At 38.5% G+C, this 21,057-nt stretch overlaps 1 protein-coding gene across 1 annotated transcript; it reads right to left on the bottom strand.

Moving 5' to 3' along the window:
- Positions 1-44: 44 nt before the first annotated feature.
- Positions 45-20,603, bottom strand: GMNC (geminin coiled-coil domain containing). The gene is made up of 7 exons (XM_059165045.1): positions 20,547-20,603; positions 9,202-9,889; positions 7,935-7,975; positions 7,336-7,510; positions 5,500-5,588; positions 3,792-3,908; positions 45-2,268 (listed from the first exon to the last, which is right to left on the bottom strand). The coding sequence occupies exons 1-7, from the start codon at positions 20,601-20,603 to the stop codon at positions 1,648-1,650; spliced, it is 1,788 nt and encodes a 595-aa protein (XP_059021028.1). The 3' UTR covers positions 45-1,647.
- Between the last annotated feature and the right edge of the window lie 454 nt (positions 20,604-21,057).

Below are 21,057 nucleotides of genomic sequence, written 5' to 3'. Positions count from 1 at the left end.
CAGGCACTGATGGTACAACATGACTTATTGAGAGGTGGGAACAGAAAAACAGGAAAGAAGTTCACCCTGGTGAATCTTATTGCTAACTGACGTTTTCTCCAAAAAACAGAGGTACACGTCGTTGATATGTAAATTATTCTGCAAAAGATAGAGAGCTTGAGGAAAACTAACATAAGCACTAAGAATATATTTTTTTTATTTAGAAAGAGAGAAATCTTTGATGTCAAAATTTATATTATATTTATGCACACTTATTTAAAAATTATTATCTCTATTTGTTAGATGCAAGTTACTCTCACATACTTAGACTGAATTAACCTATAACATGGGCTCATACCAGAAAAAGAATACTGTGATCAGAGCAATGGTTTCTTGTGTCGACTACAAATGGCTCATGTTTAAGAAAAATTGTATGTAAAGCTCATCCAACATACCTATAGTGTCTATCAAAACTAAAGAGAAGAGTGAGCTGGGCTGGCAGTGTTGGAGTAAAGCTGATGGACCAAGCCTCAGTTTATAGAATGTTAGTGATGGTCTCATCTATCTTCTGTATTCTGCAGCCAGGAAAACTGAATCTTCACTGTTGGGAATTAGGTTTCTCAAGGTCACAGCAAATATTGGCTCTGAGTCTCATGAGGGTGGCCACAAGGTCTAACTTGCTCTCATTTATTCCATCACCACCCCATAGGACAGCGCCTGGTACATGGCAGATGTTGTACAAATATTTTGCGTGGGCCAATGAATGGAAAACTGAGTAGATGAGTAAGTGAATGAATGAGGGAGACAACCACAGAGTTTGGCTAGACAATACTGGCAGGACCAGACCCTTGACAGCATCTGGGCGATTAAGATGACAACTTGTTATCAAGCATCCCTTAGCCATGTTCTAATTTGAGTCATGTTGGTTAAAGAGGCAATGCCAGGTGCATATAGAAGCTGATATACTGTGGCATATCTTGAATTAATTTTAATTATTTTTCATCTTTTAATTTATCAGTGGTATTTCTTATTCAGTAGATTTGCAACTCATTGAAGAGGCTCTTTGTCAACTTCACAGGGCACATAACTTCCTGAACTGCTCTACACGTGGCACTGCTCGCATCTACATTATGTCTTTGGGAATGATGATGTCCAGAGACCCTTGTTTCTACCCCACCCCCAAGATCGGAGCACTCAAGAACAAACACCTGGAGCAATAATAGTGTTCACTCTCGAGGCAGTTTTCAGAAATGAAGAAGAACAGGACAGGATAAAAGTGAGAGGGTAGAGACTATGAACATTTAAACTGCTTGACGAAAGGAGAAAAGCTCTTAGACTTGTTATAATTGGAACAGCATATGTAGGCCTCGAAGGAATATTCGGGCAATTGGAAAATACCTTTTCAGGTACAGGGCGAAGGGATGAAGTCAACAGCAGGTGTTGGTGTGTAAACAAGTCAAATTTAGGTGAAAGAAGATCAGGCATGTTTCATTATGGATTCGTGGAAGCTGTTCTCTGCGGATTTAAGTGGGTAATTGAGAGTGACGTTTAAAGTGGCAGGAGACAGTCAGGGCAAAAGCTTCTGTGTTCCAAATAGTCAGGTTCAAGTGCAAGAGAGGTCTTTGTAAACAGAGTTTATAGCAGTCTTTCATGATAGAAGGGAGGTCACTAAGACTGCTTAGGGACCCAGGTAAACTTCCAGCCTCCCTCCTCATCTCGACAAACAAAGGCTTGTCCCTGGTGGAAGGAATGAGTTTTCACATTACAGTGAGGGCTCAGGGATGTGGAAAAGGCCATCTCTGTTTTATTGGGTGACACATCAGAAGTATAGTAAGGAGAAGTTTGCAGCCCTCCTGGGGGATTTGAAAGTTGAGGGAGGAAGTGAAAATCTTCCCTGTGCCCAGCAGTGCCATGTGAGGGGGTTGCTGGGTTGCCTCCATAGTCAATTGGCAGATCCTCCCTGGGGACATTTTCATAATCAACTGCATCATCCAGAAATGGAGGAAATGTGCTGGCAATTCTTCTCGGATGAGAGGAGTGGGCACTGTAGTTAGCTGATAAAGTGTCATCGATGGTGTTGAGGTCTTTTAACCCAAGGGTCTGAAGAACCCAAGGGTCCACAGGGGGCCCAGGTTGTCCTTCACAGTTAGCAAATTCACTAGAGAGGTTTCTCTTGGCATTTTTGTGGTGGGGGATCTCAGGAGGAAAGTATCTTTGCTCTTTGGGTTTCCTCTTTCCCTTTCTGAATTGCCCAAATGCTTTGGAGAACTCATCTGATGACAGCAATTTCTAAGGAAGTAGTATTTGGAAAATACACAGTCAGATAGTCAACCAAGATAATTTCTTTACTGCTATCTAATTAAACTTCCTTCACATATTTACTAATGATCTTAATTCCTTAAAAACATGATTAAAATTCTATTCTCTCACACATACACTATGTAAAAGTAATTGGATTCATTTCTGATTTTAAATTAAAATATAAAGTGACAAGTAACTACCTGGAAACCACAATTCATGTTTTTTACTAATCATTTAAAAGTTGAAAGAAATGAATAATTTCTTTAAATTTTCAATTCATGGAAATAATTATCATTATAATAATGACAATAACAGTAACTATCATGTATTGAATGCTGACTACATGTATATTCATCTCATTTTATAAAATCCACTTTAGTGAAGAAACTGAGGCATGGACATATTTGAGTCTTACTAAGGGCCGTGCAGCCTACATTAAATCTAATCATCTGAATCTAGACAGAGCGGCTGATTGAAACAATATCTAACACTGATTCTTCTTATTCTGCTAACTGTCAGACCACTTTCACATGATATGTATTATTCCACACTTTGAACAAAAATACTGTCTAATCAATCTCATTTACTAATTTAATGCATGTCCTTTTTTACAAAATGGTGGCTGAAGTTATGAGCCCAAGCTCCTAACTGTGAGATGTGCTCCTTTTCTTAACAAAGCTGACTGGATTGTAAAGGAATTGTAAAGGAATCAGATATGATACCCTTTCTTCTCTCAACTGTTATTTCCAGTGAAGTGGTAAGAAGCATCATCAATTTAAATAAAATAATGTCAAATAATGCAGCTTGTCTAGTGGCAAGGTAAAGATTGATGACAAAGCAATAATGATAACAGAACGGCAAAAAGATAACAAAAATACAAAACACAAAAGAAAAGAAGAAGAACAGAAAGAGACTATGGACAAACTATTTGTCCTTGAGTTAGAAATAGTCCATTCTAAAAGGATAAGATAAAAAAGTTCACTAAAAGATAATGTAATTGGTGATACATAATTGCCAGTCAAAAGATCTGGGCTCCAGCCCTATTCATAACATTTCAGAGCTGGGAGATTCTTAAAGAATCTTTTAGCCCCTACATTTACGGATGAAGGTAAGTGAGGCTGAGTGACAGAGAAATGTACTCAAAGTCAAGCAGGTAATTAAAAAAAACAAGTGTCTTTCAGATCTGATTCCCACTCCAGTGTTCCATCCATTTAACTCTACCTTTTGATTAACCTCTGCTGTCTTAGCGATTCCCTGGACTGGCTTACGATTCTTAAGCAACTCTTTGGGTAATATATGGCTAAAATATGCAGTCTGGATTCTTCCAAGAAATAATACATAAAAATTCTTGAGGAAGTGCTATATTTCTTTCAGAAAAATCCATCTAGCCTATGAATGCCTTTGAAGCCATGCTGTTCAATACACCTCCTACACTTAATCAAGCAGTGTTAGCCAAGTGGTCTCGGTTCTCAAATCACTGCTCGGCTCTTACAAAGGGGGTAGTTACATACCTTGGCCTTTTCCTCAAGACATTTAACCAAAGCAGAATTCAGGTATTGTCTGAGATGGTTATTCTCTTCATGTAACCTAGCAAGTTCTTCTTCCTTCTGCACCAGAGTATCTTGGAGCTGCAAAAAGCATACAATGGTGAAGGCCCCTCTACTATATTGACTTTGTAACCTTATAATAATGCCACTGATCCTTAACCTGCTTAAACTTGATTATTACTCTATTTGTTTTATGAACCAAACCTCAGGGAGCCCTTGTCCTCTAAGGCCTAAATTCAATCTACACCCACCTACCACCCCATTGTTCAGTTTTGTGCTCTGAACTTTTTATTCATTGCAAAGTATTTGAAGAGATTATATGACTTTTAAGATTGTAACCACAAGGGGATCGGGAAGGTCTATAGGAAAATGAGCTGTGTGCAACTGTTTAAATATAGAAAAATGTGTTCAGAAAGGTTTCGCTGGACTCTTTCCTTGAATGTTAAGAAAAGAAGAAAAACAAGGAGGGGGTTTGCTTCCCTCATCTTCAGATTGATCTGTTTGTATATCCACTAGATTAAATTACTCTCTCAGGAACAACAACAAATAAAACATGGAAAATGAAACATTCTTTGCAAAACCTAAATAATCATCATCGCTTCTCCAAGTGAAGGCCTATGTTTATAGATTAAAAATACAAGCACACAGGGTGCCTGGGTGGCTCAGGGGGTTAAAGCCTCTGCCTTCAGCTCAGGTCATGATCCCAGAGTCCTGAGATCGAGCCCTGTGTAGGGCTCTCTGCTCAGCGGGGAGCCTGCTTCCTCCTCCTCTCTCTCTTTCTCTCTCTCTCTGCCTGCCTCTCTGCCTACTGTGATCTCTTTCTGTCAAATAAATAAATAAAATCTTAAAAAAAAATACAATCACACTCAGTATATCATTTGGTCTTGGCAACAACCCTCTCAGGAAGGCATCATAAATCTTTCAATGTCCTAGGTAAGGTAAAAGAGGATTCAAGAGGTCATATAATTACAATGTGTGAAGTCAGGGCCTGACTGTAGGTCCTCCTACAGGGTTTTGGATGTTGTTGTTGACTTTGTCGTTGTTGTTTTTCCCTGTGACACTGATCATCTATCTTCATGTCCATCCTCTGGACATATATCCACTTTGGCTCTAAGCTGAAAGCAATATATGAATTTAACCAGGGAAAAGAAGCAAGGTGACATCAAGAGACTATGTTAAGAATAAACTGCATGCAAAGTGAAGCAAGTCAACCTGAGAATGACAAATGCCGTATGATTTCACTCAAACAAGCCAACAAAAAACAGGATCAGACTTATAAATATAGAGAACAAACTGATGGCTGCCAGAGGGAAGGGGGTGCGTGGATGGACCAAATGGGTGAAGAGTAGGGACAGATAAGGGTTTCTAGCTATGGAATGAGTAAGTCATGGGAATAAAAGGCACAGCAAGGAGAATACAGTTAACGTTATTATCGTAGTGTTGTACGGTGACAGATGGTAGCTACGCTTGTGGTGAGGATAATGTATAGAGAAGCTGAATCACTATGTTATACACCTGAAACTAATATAACATTGAGAGTCTGTTAGACTCAAAAATAAATAGATAACCAAATAAATTAAATAAGCAAATAAATAAGTAAAAGTGGGAAAAAAAAAAAAGACTACATGGAACATGTCGGTCCAGTCTCAGTATTCTGACGAGCTACACATACCTGCTTGTTTCTGTAGAGCTGAGAGGAAAGCTGAGCTTCTTCCCATGAACACGAGTTAGGAGCAGGGAAACTGGAGTCACAGGATGATTCTTTGTGAAAATACCAAATGGATAAGTGAGAAAACACCCTTGCAGTTTTTGTGTAATACAGAGCTCATTGAAGGATTTCAGACATTTTAATAGATTCAATTACCTTTCTAAAAATAGCTATAGCCTCTACACAGGAAACAACATATTTAAAGCCTTTCAGAAGGGATAACTGTGCTGTGAAAGACAAATATTTATAGACTACATGCCCAAATGGCTGAAAGGGTGAATTTTTAGGAGCTAAGAGGTCCATATTTCTTCTTAATATATAAATTTCCACCAGCTAAATTTATAAAAACCATCCCATCTGTACTACAAATTCACTCAGATATTTATTGATCCTTCCCCAACTCAGCATAACATTGCAATTCCACTATGTTTTCCAAGTTTCTATCTTACTTTCTAAGGTTTCGTGTTTGATAACATAGTGTTTGGTTCTAGAATCAAATGCTATTCTTGATGTTACTATTTCTCCCCAGATGAAAATCTCTGCCTATTTGCATGCCAGTTAAAGCTGATGGAGAGTATTCAGAATTATGAGTGGTAGCATTTCCTACTTTAAAGTAATTTGGATTTTGTTTCTCTGAAGACCTTGATGAAAATCTCCAAACTGTACCCTGAACTCAGTGTAGGAAGTGGTGGCACTTCCTACTTTAAAATAATTTGGATCTTGTTTCTCTGAAGACCTTGATGAAAATCTCCAAACTATACCATGAACTGTCTTTTATGCATTGGTGGAGGTTTTTTTTTTTTTTTCCATATTTGATAGCAAACTATGAGTAAAAACTATGTTTGGGCATTCTATATTGGTTTATTTTTATTTTATTTTCCTCATCTAGTACAGTCTGACTCTTCCCCATCTCTATTGAAACTGACATATTACTGAAATATTTTTTACTGAATTAGAATGATGAGTAGGGAGACAGGAATCAAATTTTATACAGTTTGGTTTCATATTCTTGGGCATTCTGTCTTCTTTGCTGCTTGCAGCAGAAAACTAAAGTTGAACAACTCCCTTCCTGATATATATGTGTGTTTCAATATTTTGGGGCTTTTCTTTTTTTTTTTTTTTCTCAAATTCACATGCACACAAAATAATGTGGCTGAACCAGGAATTCAGATACTTAATTCTGAAATGTCTACCAGTTTTTCTAGAAACTGATTGTTAATATATAAATTCCTTTAATATTTATAAATACTCCTTACTAAGCCCCAGGTGATAATTAATATACAATTTTCATCACAAAGTTATCTCTCCTTCCAAAGCTGACATCTTCTTTGAGCAAAAGGAATCATTTTTTTTTTTCCTTTTACAGGATGCTCTTCATAGAATTTCCTTAGGAAATAAAAGAGTAAGTTATTAGTTTTCCTTGTCTCCCTCTTAAACTCAGGGGAACTTTCCTGAATTCCAAAAGAAATGCTCCAACTGGTATCTTGACAGTATTTGTTTATAAAATTTTGACACAACCCTAAATCCCTTAGTGGGTTGGAAGTCTCTAGGAACTGTTAAGTGTGGGGAGAAATACATATTGTATACTGTCCAGTGGACAAAGACAAGACTCCCATTTTAACTATCTGGCAAGTATAGAAAAGCAGCTTGTTTAGGCTGTGAAATTCAGGAGTCTGTGGGCTTTCTTCAACTTCCCATAGCATCTCTTCTTCTACAGGGTTCTGGCCCATGATGCTTTGCAACTATGGGTGCTGGAAAAGGGCTTCAGACCTACCAGGAAAGCAGACGAGCAGAACTTACCCAGTGCCTGTGGTGCTTGTTGGGGCTCTCTGTTGTCCAGGAGACCAGCAGCCCAGAAAGAGACCCAAGTCTCCGTGGAAACGTCAACACTAGATTCTGACGTTGTAGTGGAATACGGGCAATTATAACTCTGACCTCCTACAAAGTACTGGTCTTGGCAAGGCAGAACAGTGTTCTGTGAAAGTCAGTAGGAAGGATCAGAGCAGGGGTGGGGAAGGTCCCAGGAGATGGGGTGATTGGGATTTGGAGGGGAAGAAGGATGGAAGAAAGAGACACGAATTACATGCAATGAATCAAAAATCAGTACAGGTGTTAAGCACTGATTCCAGATTAATTCAAGCAGCCAAAACACATAATCACTAAAAGGGAATCAGCCTCTTGGTTTACCCAGTACTTTCCTGAGGACCTCTCAGCAAAAAAAACAGGTTAGTATTGGATGGACCAAATTTGTAAATATCCAGGAGTACTCTCTGTTTCTATGACTGAGTCATCTTACAGGCTATGCAGGATCTATGTAAAAGGAATTCTACTTACTGATTGAAAGACCTAAGAACTATTTGGCTCTTTCTAATAAATAACTTAATTATATTTCTAATAACCTTGGAAGACACAGAGCCCAGAATGCTAAGGCTGAAATGGACTGAATATAACATATAAGGAAAACTCCTTATTTTAGCTTCTTAGTTTCTCAATTATAAACTTACTCCATTTCTTCCTTCCTCCTTCCTCCGGCTTTAAATGCTGCTGGATCCTATGGTGCTCCAAATGGTTTGAAATGGACTTACTGACATATAGATACATTCCAGAGATAACTAAATACATTTGCTCCTCCAAGCACAAGCACATATAGTCACTCCAAGTAAAAATACCATCAGAGCTGAAATATGTTAGCCGAGACAGCAGGCTCTAGCTCTCTCCAGCACTAGGTCTCTATGCCCTTGCAAAGTTATCTTGCCACTACTAACTGTCTGGCATCTATTCTGCACTGTGTTCTGAGCCAGTGAACAACCTCCTGCCCCCGACTCCTCAAACTTCAAACACACACTCTTTCCAAATATCCAAGCAAGGGCAGATATGCAGCTTTCCTGGGTTAATTTGTACAACAGTCCATTCTGAATTATTTGTCAATGTTTAATCAGGTAAAAAGCCATTCATTTCAGCAGAGCTCAGCTTTGGACAAACCTCTTTTTGACCACTACAAGTCTTTTGTTGACTTGAGGACTTTCTTGGGCATAACATAAACAGAGAGAAAATAAATAATAAGGAGAGAGAGACACACGGAGAAAAGTTAATTAAGTCACAATTTGTTAATATTCCCAGTAAGCTAAGTCTTGAAAAAGTCCAGTCTTGAAGCAAGTCCAGCTTGGGCAGTGCAGACCAAAGAAATTCAGCCCAAAGTTTATCAAGGACTATTTTCTTTTATTCTAAAAGCATGTTTGTAAGCTCTTTCCCTGAGGTTATTATTGAAATCAAAGCTGAACTATTATGCAATTGACACCCGAGAAGAAAGCAAATCTCAAACACCCCTAGACTAACTCAAATCCAAATGTTTGCAAATATGCGTCTAATCTAGAGGAAACAGGTGGAAAGAAAAGTGAGTGCAGGTATAGAGGAAGAGAAAGTTTAGGAGAAAGTACAGAAAGTAGAAATAACACAGTGGGTAGAAGGATGAGAGAGATGGGGAATGAGAAAGAGAAGATGGGGGGAAATAAGCAGATGACGCAGCAGAAAAGACCCCTTTTACTGGGCAAGGTAGCCCAGAAATCTTGCATCCAAGGCGGAAGAAATTCTAAATGCAGAGTTTACTAGTTCTCAGAGCCCCCAGGTTTCCCCAGCGCATTACCTAAACGCTGGCTCCTCACTTACCATCTTGCAGTGGAAGAAGGCGCTGCAGAAACTGAGCCTTCAATTTTTCGGAAAGCCGTGGGAGCTTTAAATGGGACTGAGGGGAGGGGCTAGGAGAGGCGAGTTCTAATCTGCGGGAACTCCCAGTGACGCCTGGGACTCCGAGCGAGCACCGCCCTCGGATTTGGTGCGAGGCTGTCAAACTGGTGACGTGGGTCAGCAGACCTGAAGCCAAAGTCACCGGCACTCGGGGCGACGGCCGCGCGGGGACCTTAAGACCTGTGAGCCCTGCCGCGGCGCTCAGTGGCCCGGTGCGCCGCGCGGCTTCAAAACCCGCGCGGTGCCCGCTCCCTGCCAGCTCTCTGCCCGCGGTCGGCGGGGAGTTGGGGTGGGCGGGGACCGCGCCGCCCGCCGGACTGGGCGAACCCGGCTCCCCGAGCCGGGCGGGGTGGACTGTCGGCCCTGTGGCCCGGGCATCAAGGTCAGAGAAAGCCCAGAGCAGGGTCTCGGGGATCAGAGCAGCACTTGGGGAGCAGGTGCAGCAGCCCCCAGACACAAAACTGCTCCTGTGTATTTCCCGGCCACGTGATCCATACCAATTTACTGAATGACATTGTGAATTGATTGGCTTTTTTCCTACTATTTGATGGATCTCCTTTCCCCCAACTCCTGAAGTGGGTGTGAAATGTGAAGATGATCTATAGCCATTCTAGAATGAAAGTTCCGGGGGAATAGCCGTTCCTGTCCATTTTGTTCAATGTGGTCTCCTGGATGCCTCGAATAATTCCTCACCGGTCATGGGTGCTCAATAAAACATTAATTAAGCTACAAATTTAAGAACCTAAAGTGTCTGTCTCTGTGTTTGGTCCTATCTTTACAACTACGATTATATAGAATACGTTATTACAATTAAGAAAAATATTTTTCGAAGTATTTGGTTCCTGCCATCTTTCCTCTTGCATTTTACTCTCACGATTCCTATGAGGTTATAATCCACAAGCGATAAAGGGGTAAAGCCATTTTAAAAACCATCCATCTACTACTAATAGCCCACTTTTATTTCAACTGGCAATAACCTAGGGGGCAGGTGTGCTTATTGTCTCTGTTTCTGTGATGAAGCACTGAAGTTAAGAAATTTTTGACCATTGATTATACAATTAGCAAGCAGCAGACTCTGGGTCTGAACCTCTGGCCTAGCATCCATGCTCCTAACTATCACAATTCTGTTTTATTTTTTTTCTCACTGCACTTATAGCCATTTCTGTAATGGGCATTTGTAAGGACTGAATTGTGTTACCTCAGGATTTGTATGTTGAGTCGCCAACCCTGAATGTGACTGTATTTGGAGATAGGTCCTTTAAAAAGAGAATCAGGGTTAAGAGATCATAAGGCTGGCACCCTAATCTGGTAAGACTGGGGCTTATAAGGAGAGGAAGAGACACAGGAGATGGCATGCCTAGAGAAAAGGCCATGTGAGAATAAGGCCGGAAGGTGGCCATTTGCCAGTCAAGGAGAGAGGCCTCATCAGAAACTGATAACCCGGCAACACATTGGTCTTAGACTTCCAGCCTCAGGAAATGTGAGAAAATGTTTAAGCCATCTCATCCCTGATTCTGGAAGCCCTAGCAAACCAATTTGGGCATGGTGTAAGGATTAAGAAAACAGAATCTGGCTTGCACAGTCCTCTCTCTAAACCAGTTTGTTCGCAAGCATTTTTAAGTGAATAATACAAACTTTGGGGATCACTGCCTAGAAAACTCATGGGTCTTACACAGGGTTAAACGACATGATGCATTTCAGTGAGTGACCACTCTCATGGCACAAGGGGTGGGGATACCCTGGCACTATGACCCTGAGATGATGGGGGAAACAGATCAAAACCTCTTTAGGTTATGAGAATCGATGATCTTGTTCAGGGCAAAGAAAACCCTAATCACTTTTTTGATGAGAGCCAGGGGGAGAAAAAGGAGCATTGAGTTGTTTTGTTTTTGGAAACTCATAAATTAGGTATGTGAACCTCTAGATAATATGATTTCTTGACTCTAAAAATGACGCAAAAGGTGAAATTGAATAAATATGGCATGAAACAAAAGGGCATAGGCTTTGGGTACAGATGTAACTGCGGTCTGATTCTTGTTCTACTCTCTGAGCCTGAAACACCTGGGGCTATATTATCATGGTCTCTAAATTCTCAGCTCCCGTGGTAAATTAGGAAAGAAATATGTACCTGAGAGGCTTATTAAAAAGCTGACCACTGGGTACCTGGCTGGCTCAGTGCGTTAAGCCTCTGCCTTCAGCTCAGGTCATGATCTCAGGGTCCTGGGATCGAGCCCCACATCGGGCTCTCTGCTCAGCAGGGAGCCTGCTTCCTCCTCTCTCTCTGCCTGCCTACTTGTGATCTCTCTCAGTCAAATAAATAAAAATAAAATCTTAAAAAAAAAAAAAGCTGACCACTGTTGCCTTGAAAACTCCAAATTCACTGCCCAAGTCACAAAGAGCAGCTATTATTGTTATGTGTAGAGGACTCTTTGAGCATATATGCTGCTGTGTCTTACCTGTTAAAATAACTGAAAATAAAAGCTACACTTATTAAACAGACTTTTTGAGGGCTAGACATATTTTTTAAAAAGTCTTTGATGGATTTTTAGCACAGAGACATGTCATAAATCATTAGCTGCTTTAGCTTAGTAGGAGTGGGAGTGTATATGGTATTAGTGGATCCCTAAAGTTAAGCCACAAAGAGCTATTGGCAATTGAACATAAATCATAAGATAAAGCTTACCTGAAATCATAAACTGATGGAAAATTTTCCAAATCCTTAAGGTCTGATTTAAGCATATCATTTTATTTACAATGTATTGCTTAGGGGAGCATCTTGGGGGTCTCAGTTGCAGGAGACCCACCTCAGGCTCCCTGTTCAGTGGGGAGCTTGCTTCTCCCTCTCCCTCTCCTTTTGTCCCTCCCCCCCATCATACACTTTCTCTCTCTCTCAAATAAATAAATAAAATCTTAAAAAAAAGAAAAAGATCTACTGCTTGGGTATAAGCGTTATTTTTTGGTTGTTCGTTTGAAGGTTTTTTTTGTTTGTTTGTTTTTGTTTTTGTTTTTATGAGGCAAGTAAGAATAATGTGAAATCCTTTGGCCATTTCTTAATTCATATTTTTGAAAGAAAGAGGCACAACTTCTTTAGTGATTATTTTTTCTTCTATAGACAATAAGATCAGTAAAAACTGTCTTTTGTATTGTGGCTGAAGAGACGATGTTAAAAGAGAGGTAGCTAATAACAGTCCAATTGTTGACCTGGGGTACTACCTCCTGCCAGGATGAAGAAATAATAAAATCAAAGGTAATTTGACCTGCACACAAACCAAGTCTGCAGACAGGAAAGGGTAGTGTGTGATCAGTGGTGGGCCAAGGAAATAAACAGATTGGCATATGGAATGTTCTTTTATTTCACCCCTGGAGGACACTTTATTTGATTACCTCGTTAGTGAATTCAGTAGCATATATAATAAAAGAACAAGACAGAAATTCTCTTTACAAACATGGCCTCTTCCTATAGCTTCAACAGCTGAATCTCCAGGCAATAAAAAGATTGTATTTCTGCTTTCACATATAAGGAAAGAAAAGCCAAACCCTTAGAGAAAATTCAGTTCGGTAGATGATTTACATTGGGAGACTTAGCCTTTGAATATTTTATTTTAGCAAGTCTGGAGAATGATGACGTGTTTAGTTCATTGAGGCATAGTTTTGAGTTTCACCCTTCCAGAATAATGTGTGGAAATCAATCATGCTGATATGGTCAGTCTTGACTATTCCCTACCACCCACATGTCAGCAGAGCTTCTAGTAACCACACATATACAATAACATGCCATGGTGAATCTGTTCCTATCTGAACAAAGATATTTATACAAAAGAAAGTTAACTGTCAATTCTGGCAAGAGAAAAGGAAAAAGAATAAGTTTGAGAAAATTATATCAGGTTATTAGCCAGAAAAGTGAAGGACCTTGGACAAATTAAAGAGTAAGATGTTTAATTAGGGCCTAGGAAGATTTGTGCAGTTTAAAGCTGTGTGTGTGTGTGTGTGTGTGTGTGTGGTGGGGGAGGGGGGGCAAGGAGATAAAAATTTATGATACAACTTTATTGGGTGTTCCAGCCAGAATTTATTTCAATAGTTTTATAACCAGTTTTAACCCTTGTTTTTTGACTCATTAAGTAATTGCTTAATTTTTCAGTTGTACTTTGTTGTATTATGTTAAGACAGATCATACACTATAATTATATTCACAGATTTGAAGATTCTCAAGTCTAAAGGTATATCTTTCAAATATTATGCCATATTTGAGGGATAACTAGCAAAGGAATAAAGATCTGTATTCATTGTAGAAAGTGAGGCAAGCCTTCCCTGCACTCTGTAACATTGTTTTCTGTCTTTTCTCTTAAAATGACACTTGGAAATAGTATTTGTGGGCATGCTGGAATAAATAGCTGAGGCTTATCTCAATGGGCTTGGGGGTTTCCATTTCTTCTAGATGCTGTCAGGCCACCTGGAGCATGGGGTTTTAACTCATCATGCCTTGGTGCACTGGCAGGGATCTGCTGTGTGAGAATCTATCTGACCAAACTGTAATAAAATAATTTCAACACTACTATAAAAATACATACAAAACATAGAAATCGATCTTCTTATACAACAAAGGTTAGAGATGTGGAACCCCAAACAAACCAAAAATCAAATACAACTCTACACCTCATTAGTCCAACTACATTAGAAAAAATGAAAATAATGACTTTTATATCAGAGGTATGTTTATCTGACTGTGATTTAAAATATAAGGAATTTTTGGCATACCTGGGTGACTGAGTCAGTTGAGCCTCCAACTCTTGGTTTTGGCTCAGGTCGTGATCTCAGGGCTAGATCAGCCCAGAGTCTGCTTGAGGTTCTTTCTCCCTCTACCCTCCTCCCTATGTTCATGCTGTCTCTCTCTATCACATAAATAAATCTTAAAAAAAAATGAAAAAGGAATTTCTGTTTCAGGAGCACTAGTATTTTCATAAACTGGGCTTCACTGCCTTTATTGATCCTAAAATCCCTGTCAAGGATTTTTGATCTAGTGGTTGGTGGATGGATTGCTGATTGAAGCATGAAAAACCAGAAAGGTGAGCTGGCAGCTACAATGATATCCAATTTTATCTGGAAGATAATAGAAATAAGGGTGTCACTTCAAAAAGCTTGATTCAGAATGTAACAGCAAAACAGAATAGCTGGGACTGGATTCCTTCTAGCCCTGGAATTTTCAGAGAATCTGCAATAATGTGACTCTTTCAAGAACGGAAGACAAAGAAATATATTTAGATACAAAATGTTAAGCTACAGTTAATTTAAAATTCCATATTTTTGAAATCCATAATCTATAAAATGTTAATTTGTTTCTTATTAACCCAATAATTTGTGGCAAAATCACTTTCTTTGTAGTCAAATCAAAGTTTGTAATAATAAATTTGGGTGTTTCTAACCCAAATCTATTTTGCATATTTCTCTCTCTCTTTTTTTTTTTTAAATTGCAATTTTTACTGACAGAGATCACAAGTAGGCAGAGAGGCAGGCAGGGGGCTGGGGTGGGGGTGGGGGGGAAGCAGGCTCCCTGCTGAGCAGAGAGTCTGATGTGTGGCTGGATCCCAGGACCCTGAGATCATGACCTTAGCAAAACGCAGAGGCTTAACCCACTGAGCCACTCAGGTGCCCTAGCATATTTCTTTTTCACAACCTGAAAGCATAATGCCAACCTCTAGTGGGTGGAAGAATTTATACATTCAAAAAATATCTGAGACAATACCAAGAATTGTAATTGGTATGAAATTAATAATGCCAAATGCCATTAGAATGAGTATAGAGAAGGATTTGAATATAAATAGAGAACCACACCAGCAATAAAGTAAAACTCCAAAATCCTTAGAGGGCAATGGTGAACACAGTTTTTGCTTCCTCCAATCAGAAATCTTTCTGGCTGCCACCTCTGGAATAACAGGGTTAGAACTGCATGACCAAATCATAGCCAATCTTAAACATACAAACAAATTTTAATAGCTTCATTTATAGGAGAAAAGATACCAAAAAATAAGCAAGCAAATTGACTAAGCTCTTGAAAAAAATAGTTTGTTGTCCTAGCACACACTTAGTAAAAACTCAAGTTGCATAACGTAGAAGTTTCATCTTAAAAAATTTTTCTTAGCAATTATTCTTTGCATATTCTTTAGTCTCGGTCTAGAAGTGTATACATATACATGTTTTTATATTTTCGTACATATCCATGCATGTTTCTGGAGAAATCTATGACACCCACTGCTTTGAAATACTTATAAATGTCAGTGTAAAGATGTTGGGAAACAAAGACTTATTCTCTATTCCTGGCTTTTTTATAAAGGGTCAATGATTTCCATGAAAACAGATTTATTTGATTGATGAAATTGAAAGAAGAAAAGGAAATGTGTTTTCCACAGTGATGTCAACATCCACAGCATCTTCCCCTGAAGGAAGCTTTCAGGGAAAGCTCTGTCCCAGTTAGACAGCATCACCTGTGTGTGGCTGGCCAGTGTCACCTGTGATAGGGCAACCAATCTGTATTATTCAGAAATGCATATTAGGAAGCCTACTAAAACTACAGATGTAAGTCATGTTTGACAAGCAAACATTTTTAAGTGTTAAAGGGAACATTCTTTTCCATGTGCCTGTGTTTTGTGTCTGCTGCTTATTTATTTCTTAACATAGCACAGAAAGAAAGGAGTGTAATTATTATTTTTTTAAAGATTTTATTAATTTACTTGACAGACAGAGATTACAAGTAGGCAGAGAGGCAGGCAGAGAGAGAGGAGGAAGCAGGCTCCCTGCTGAGCAGAGAGCCCGATGTGGGGCTTGATCCCAGGACCCTGAGATCAAGACCTGAGCCAGAGGCAGAGGCTTTAACCCACTGAGCCACCCAGGAGCCCCAGGAGTGTAATTATATGTAAATAAATATATGAAGAAATAATTGTATGGTATGTAATAAAACATAAGTAATCAGGAGAAAAAATATACATGGAATTCAGCCATATGCAAATATATTCTGAGAACTTTAGAATATCCATATATTTTTATCAGCAAGCACAGAAAAATTTTATAAAAGCAATATATCTAACAGAAATCATGTACAACTTTATTATATCAGTATAAAAAACACTTGTAAAAACTTTCTAAACATCCAATAATAAGAAACTCTTTCATTAAATTGCAGTATGTCCATATCACGGATTGCATATTCATAGAAAATGTTTTTGGGAAAAGTTAAAGACATGGACCAGCAATATTATATTAAATGTATTAAAAGGTATACAAGTATATTTATATAAAAGAAATAAACAAAAGAAAATATACTAACATATTAATGATGTTTGTGGTTTTGTAAGGGAAGTGTGATTATGATTCTATTTACACCTTCCTGCATATTCCTGAAATTTTACAGGAAACATGTTTTGCTTTCATAATCAGAAAAAAGTTATTCAAATATACATGAAATCATACAGATGATTATTAGTGGTATATTTTTGTGGGATAACATCACATTTAAAATTGAAACAACCTGAACAGTAGTGATAATGTCTGTGTATATATTACCTAAAACAAGAATTCCATGTTTCTACTTCTACCCAAATTTGCAGTGTGAGAAATGCTTTATTTTCTTCTTCCCCCAAAACTCAAAACTGTTTTAAAAATTGTGGAACTCTACAGAAAGGAGGAAAAAATATAACAAAATAACTGTTTCATTTAAATACTGCATTGTTCCAAAACACCAGAATCAACAAAGAATTAGTGGGGCTTTGGCACCAAGATAAAAATACAATAAAATACAAGAAGGATTTGGTCCATTTTTTCACATACAGAAGAAAAAATTAACTGGATGTGATTATAATCTTCAAAAGAAAATGTAGTGAAAGATTAAAAAGAAGCAGTGCCAGTAGGTAGAATTAACAAGTTGCCAGATACTAGTTTAAAAAAGAAAGACATTTTGAACACTCAGTGCTATGTAAATATAGAACCTGATACTCTGAGCTGTATGCTCTTGGTCACTAGAGGAATTTGAAAAAAGTTTGGATTACCAGTAACCTCAGACGTTTTCTATTTCTTTCATCCACTGGTAATACCAAGAATATGTGCTCCTTAAAATTATTTCCAAAACTAAGAACTCAAAATTCAACATGATTTTGAGATTAGAAATCTATGTTTGTAATTGATTTTCCATGCATATAAAAAATTAATTCCATGGACAAAGATTTTTGCTTATTAACATATAATGTATTATTAGCCCCAAGGGGTACAGGTGTGTGAATCATCAGGCTTACACACTTCACAGCACTCACCATAGCACATACCCTCCCCAGTATCTATAACCCAACCACCTTCTCCTTAACCACCCCCCCCCCCAACCCTCAGTTTGCTTTGTGAGATTAAGAGGGACAAAGAACTCCTTCCCCTTTCTTATACGGGGGCAGTTTTGCTGAGATTTGGTAAAATTGGGATGAAGGGTGATTTGGAAGGTAGAAAGAGGCAGCAATGGGAAAGAATGTTCATAATAGGGGAGGATCCCTGTTAATTCCCAATCCTAGAGCATCTTTTCCTCCATTCTCAGGGTCACTTAGATCCTCAGAACTAGTTGTGGTAAGTAGGAAGAGCACACTTAGTAAGAGGATATAACGAGTCCAGCCTAGGTCTTAAAGTCTCAAGATTTAGTAAAGGACAAAAAAGGAGAATTTGGAGTACACCACTTTCATGGGTCACGTTACACTAAGTCATAACTTATCAGGGTTAAGTTCAAAGGTAAAGATCACCAAATTGAGCTTCCTCCACATTGATGCCTGTGAAAACTTCAGATTGTGACCAGATCAGGATTTCCAGAAATTTAAAAAAAAAAAAAATACACAGCTAAAGCAGATGATAATATCATTCATAAAATGTAAAATTTAAAAAATAAATTTAAAGAATATTAGGAGGAAATGGACCAAAATTGGGCAATCAGAAGAGAAGAAGAAGGTGAAAACTGGTTCACTAAATCCTCTATTTTATTGAGGCTAATAAGCCATAACTTAAGTGTATTGCTTTTGTTGTTTGTGGAAAAAAGTTTGTTCTCATCTTTTGTTCTTCAGTTAGCTCTACAGGCATGATGCAAGCATTACTTTTGCATTGGAGCTACAACTATGTTTTGCTGAAAATGTATGTATAGAACAGTGAAAGTCCTACATAGTTGATGATCCTCAAGAATCACTTTTTCAATGGAAAGCCAGAGGTCGAAGCAGAAACATAAAGTAAAAATTACAGGGATATAGCTTTATATTCAATTGTTAAAGCTCCTTCTAGTAGGGTTGTCAAAAAAGAAATTGTTTTTCCTAGGCAGTGGTGGGTTCTCCAACCTTGGAGGTATTCCTTCTAAGGTTGGAAAGCAGGGAGGTTCGTTAGTGAATGCAAGAAAGGATTCACTCAAAAAGCAAGTGAGCTTCTCTTCCATTTCCTGCTGCCTTACATAAGTACCGGAGAGAAAGCACTGAACAAAATATACATAGTCTCTGTCTTTATGATGTTTATACCCGAGGAGGAAATACTGTACAAATACTGACATAAATTAAAACAGCAATAAACACACACACACAAGAATTATGAAATGCTATGTGAGTGTTGAACCATGTCCCTAAACTATTTGTCCTAGGAGGGAAAAGCTGGGAGGAGACTGAGGTGTCTAGGTAGGTATATTTTCCTGAGGAAACGATATTTTAGCAAAAACTTGAAGAGTAGGAATTGAACAGGTGGAGAAAGAGCGGCAAATATGCAACCAGGAAGACTCAAGAGCACCTGAGAAAGCCCTAAAACACATACTGGAAACAGAAACGCTGCTGAGTAATGGGGCTGGAGAGATAGGCTGAGACTGGGTCACGTAGGCATCATTCTCTATCCTAACCACAGTGGGAAATTATTGAAAGGTTTTAACTAGGTGAGTGCAGTTAGATTTATTTCCACATCTTCAAATACTGGATAAAAGAATGGCCTTCCTGGGGCTCCTGGGTGGCTCACTGGGTTAAAGCCTCTGCCTTCAGCTCAGGACATGGTCTCAGGGTCCTGAGATCGAGCCTCGCACCGGGCTCTCTTCACGGCAGAGAGCCTGCTTCCTCCCTCTCTCTTTGCCTGCCTCTCTGCCTGCTTGTGATCTCTGTCTGTCAAATAAATAAATAAAAATCTAAAAAAAATAATAATAATAAGGGCCTTCCAAATTTGAGGATCTACAAAATTGAAGTACTTCCTCCAACCGGTTACACCTTAAACAATATAGGTTCCCAAACCCTTGTGTAAAACTAACTCTCATTTAAAAACAATACAAAAATATCCTTTTTCATTCTTCTGTATTATTCCCAAGGTTTAAGATATGGAGATTTAAAATTTTAAGAATAGCAAGGTGCTGTACACCTCATATCATCTGGTTTCTCATCTCCTAAGACATACCCAGGAGCTCTAAGGAGTTGCCCAAAGTTACTTATTGTTTAATGCAAAGTTAAACCAGAACCTGGATCTCCAAAGGTCCTTCCAAACTGGTTATTACTCAGTGTTGTTATTTTATGAATGGTTAGTGATTATAATAATTTTGCAGTGTTTATTAGGAAGTCACATGTTAAAGATGCAGTCTTTAGCTATTGTGTTTTTATTTTATAATAATTCAGAACTGTTAAAAAGCTATTCTAATAAGTATTCTAAATAACATTGGAAAAACTTAAATAATACGAAATTAAAGTGCAGTTACATTAGCCATATTACACTACTTGTTTAAGCATCATTATTTAGGCTATTTCTAACACAAAAAGCACTATATTTTGGGGGGGGGTATTTATTTTTTATTATTATTATCTTTTGTTATGTTATGTTAGTCACCATACGGTACATCATTAGTTTTTGATGCAGTGTTCCATGATTCATTGTTTGTGAATAATATCCAGTGCTCCATGCAATATGTGCCCTCCTTAATACCCATCACTGGGCTAACCCATCCCCTGACCCCCTACTCCTCTAAAACCCTCAGTTTGATTCCTTGAGTCCATAGTCTCTCATAGTTTGTCTCCTCCTCTGTTTCCCTCCCTTCATTTTTTCCTTCCTTCTCCTAACGTCCTCCATGCTATTCCCTATGTTCCACAAATAAGTGAAACCATATGATAATTGACCTTTTCTGCTTGACTTATTTCACTTAGCATAATCTCCTCCAGTCCCATCCATGATGATGCAAAAGCTGGGTATTCTTCCTTTCTGATACCTGAGTAATAGTCCCTTGTATATATGGACCACATCTTCTTTACCCATTCATCCGTAGAAGGACGTCTTGGCTCCTTCCACAGTTTAGCTGTTGCGGACATTGTTGCTACGAACACTGGAGTGCATATGGCCCTTCTTTTTATTACATCTGTATCTTTGGCATAAAAACCCAGTAGTGCAATTGCTGGGTCATAGGGTAGCTCTATTTTTAATTTTTCAAGGAATCTATTAATCTGGACTCTGCCTGCAGGAGAACTTTCTAAGCATAAATACATTTTTCCCCCTTTTTAGAACTGTCCTCTTATCAACTTTCAATTATACAATACAGTATTATTAACTATAGTCATCATGCTAGACATTATATCCCCATGATTTACTTGTCATAACTAGAATTTTGACATTTTGACCATCTTCAATCATCTGCCTCCCTCCCCAACCCCTCCAGCCCCCACATCTGACAACCATCAATCTAGTCTCTATGTCTGCGAGTTCGGTTTTTTGTTTCTTTGGTTTTTGATTCCTCAAGTGAGAACATATAGTATTTTACTTTCTCTG

The sequence above is a fragment of the Mustela lutreola genome, chromosome 2, assembly GCF_030435805.1.
Source record: "Mustela lutreola isolate mMusLut2 chromosome 2, mMusLut2.pri, whole genome shotgun sequence".
Taxonomy (NCBI): domain Eukaryota; kingdom Metazoa; phylum Chordata; class Mammalia; order Carnivora; family Mustelidae; genus Mustela; species Mustela lutreola.
The sequence above is the reverse complement of the archived record's forward strand: the minus strand, read 5'-3'. Positions and strand labels throughout refer to the sequence as shown.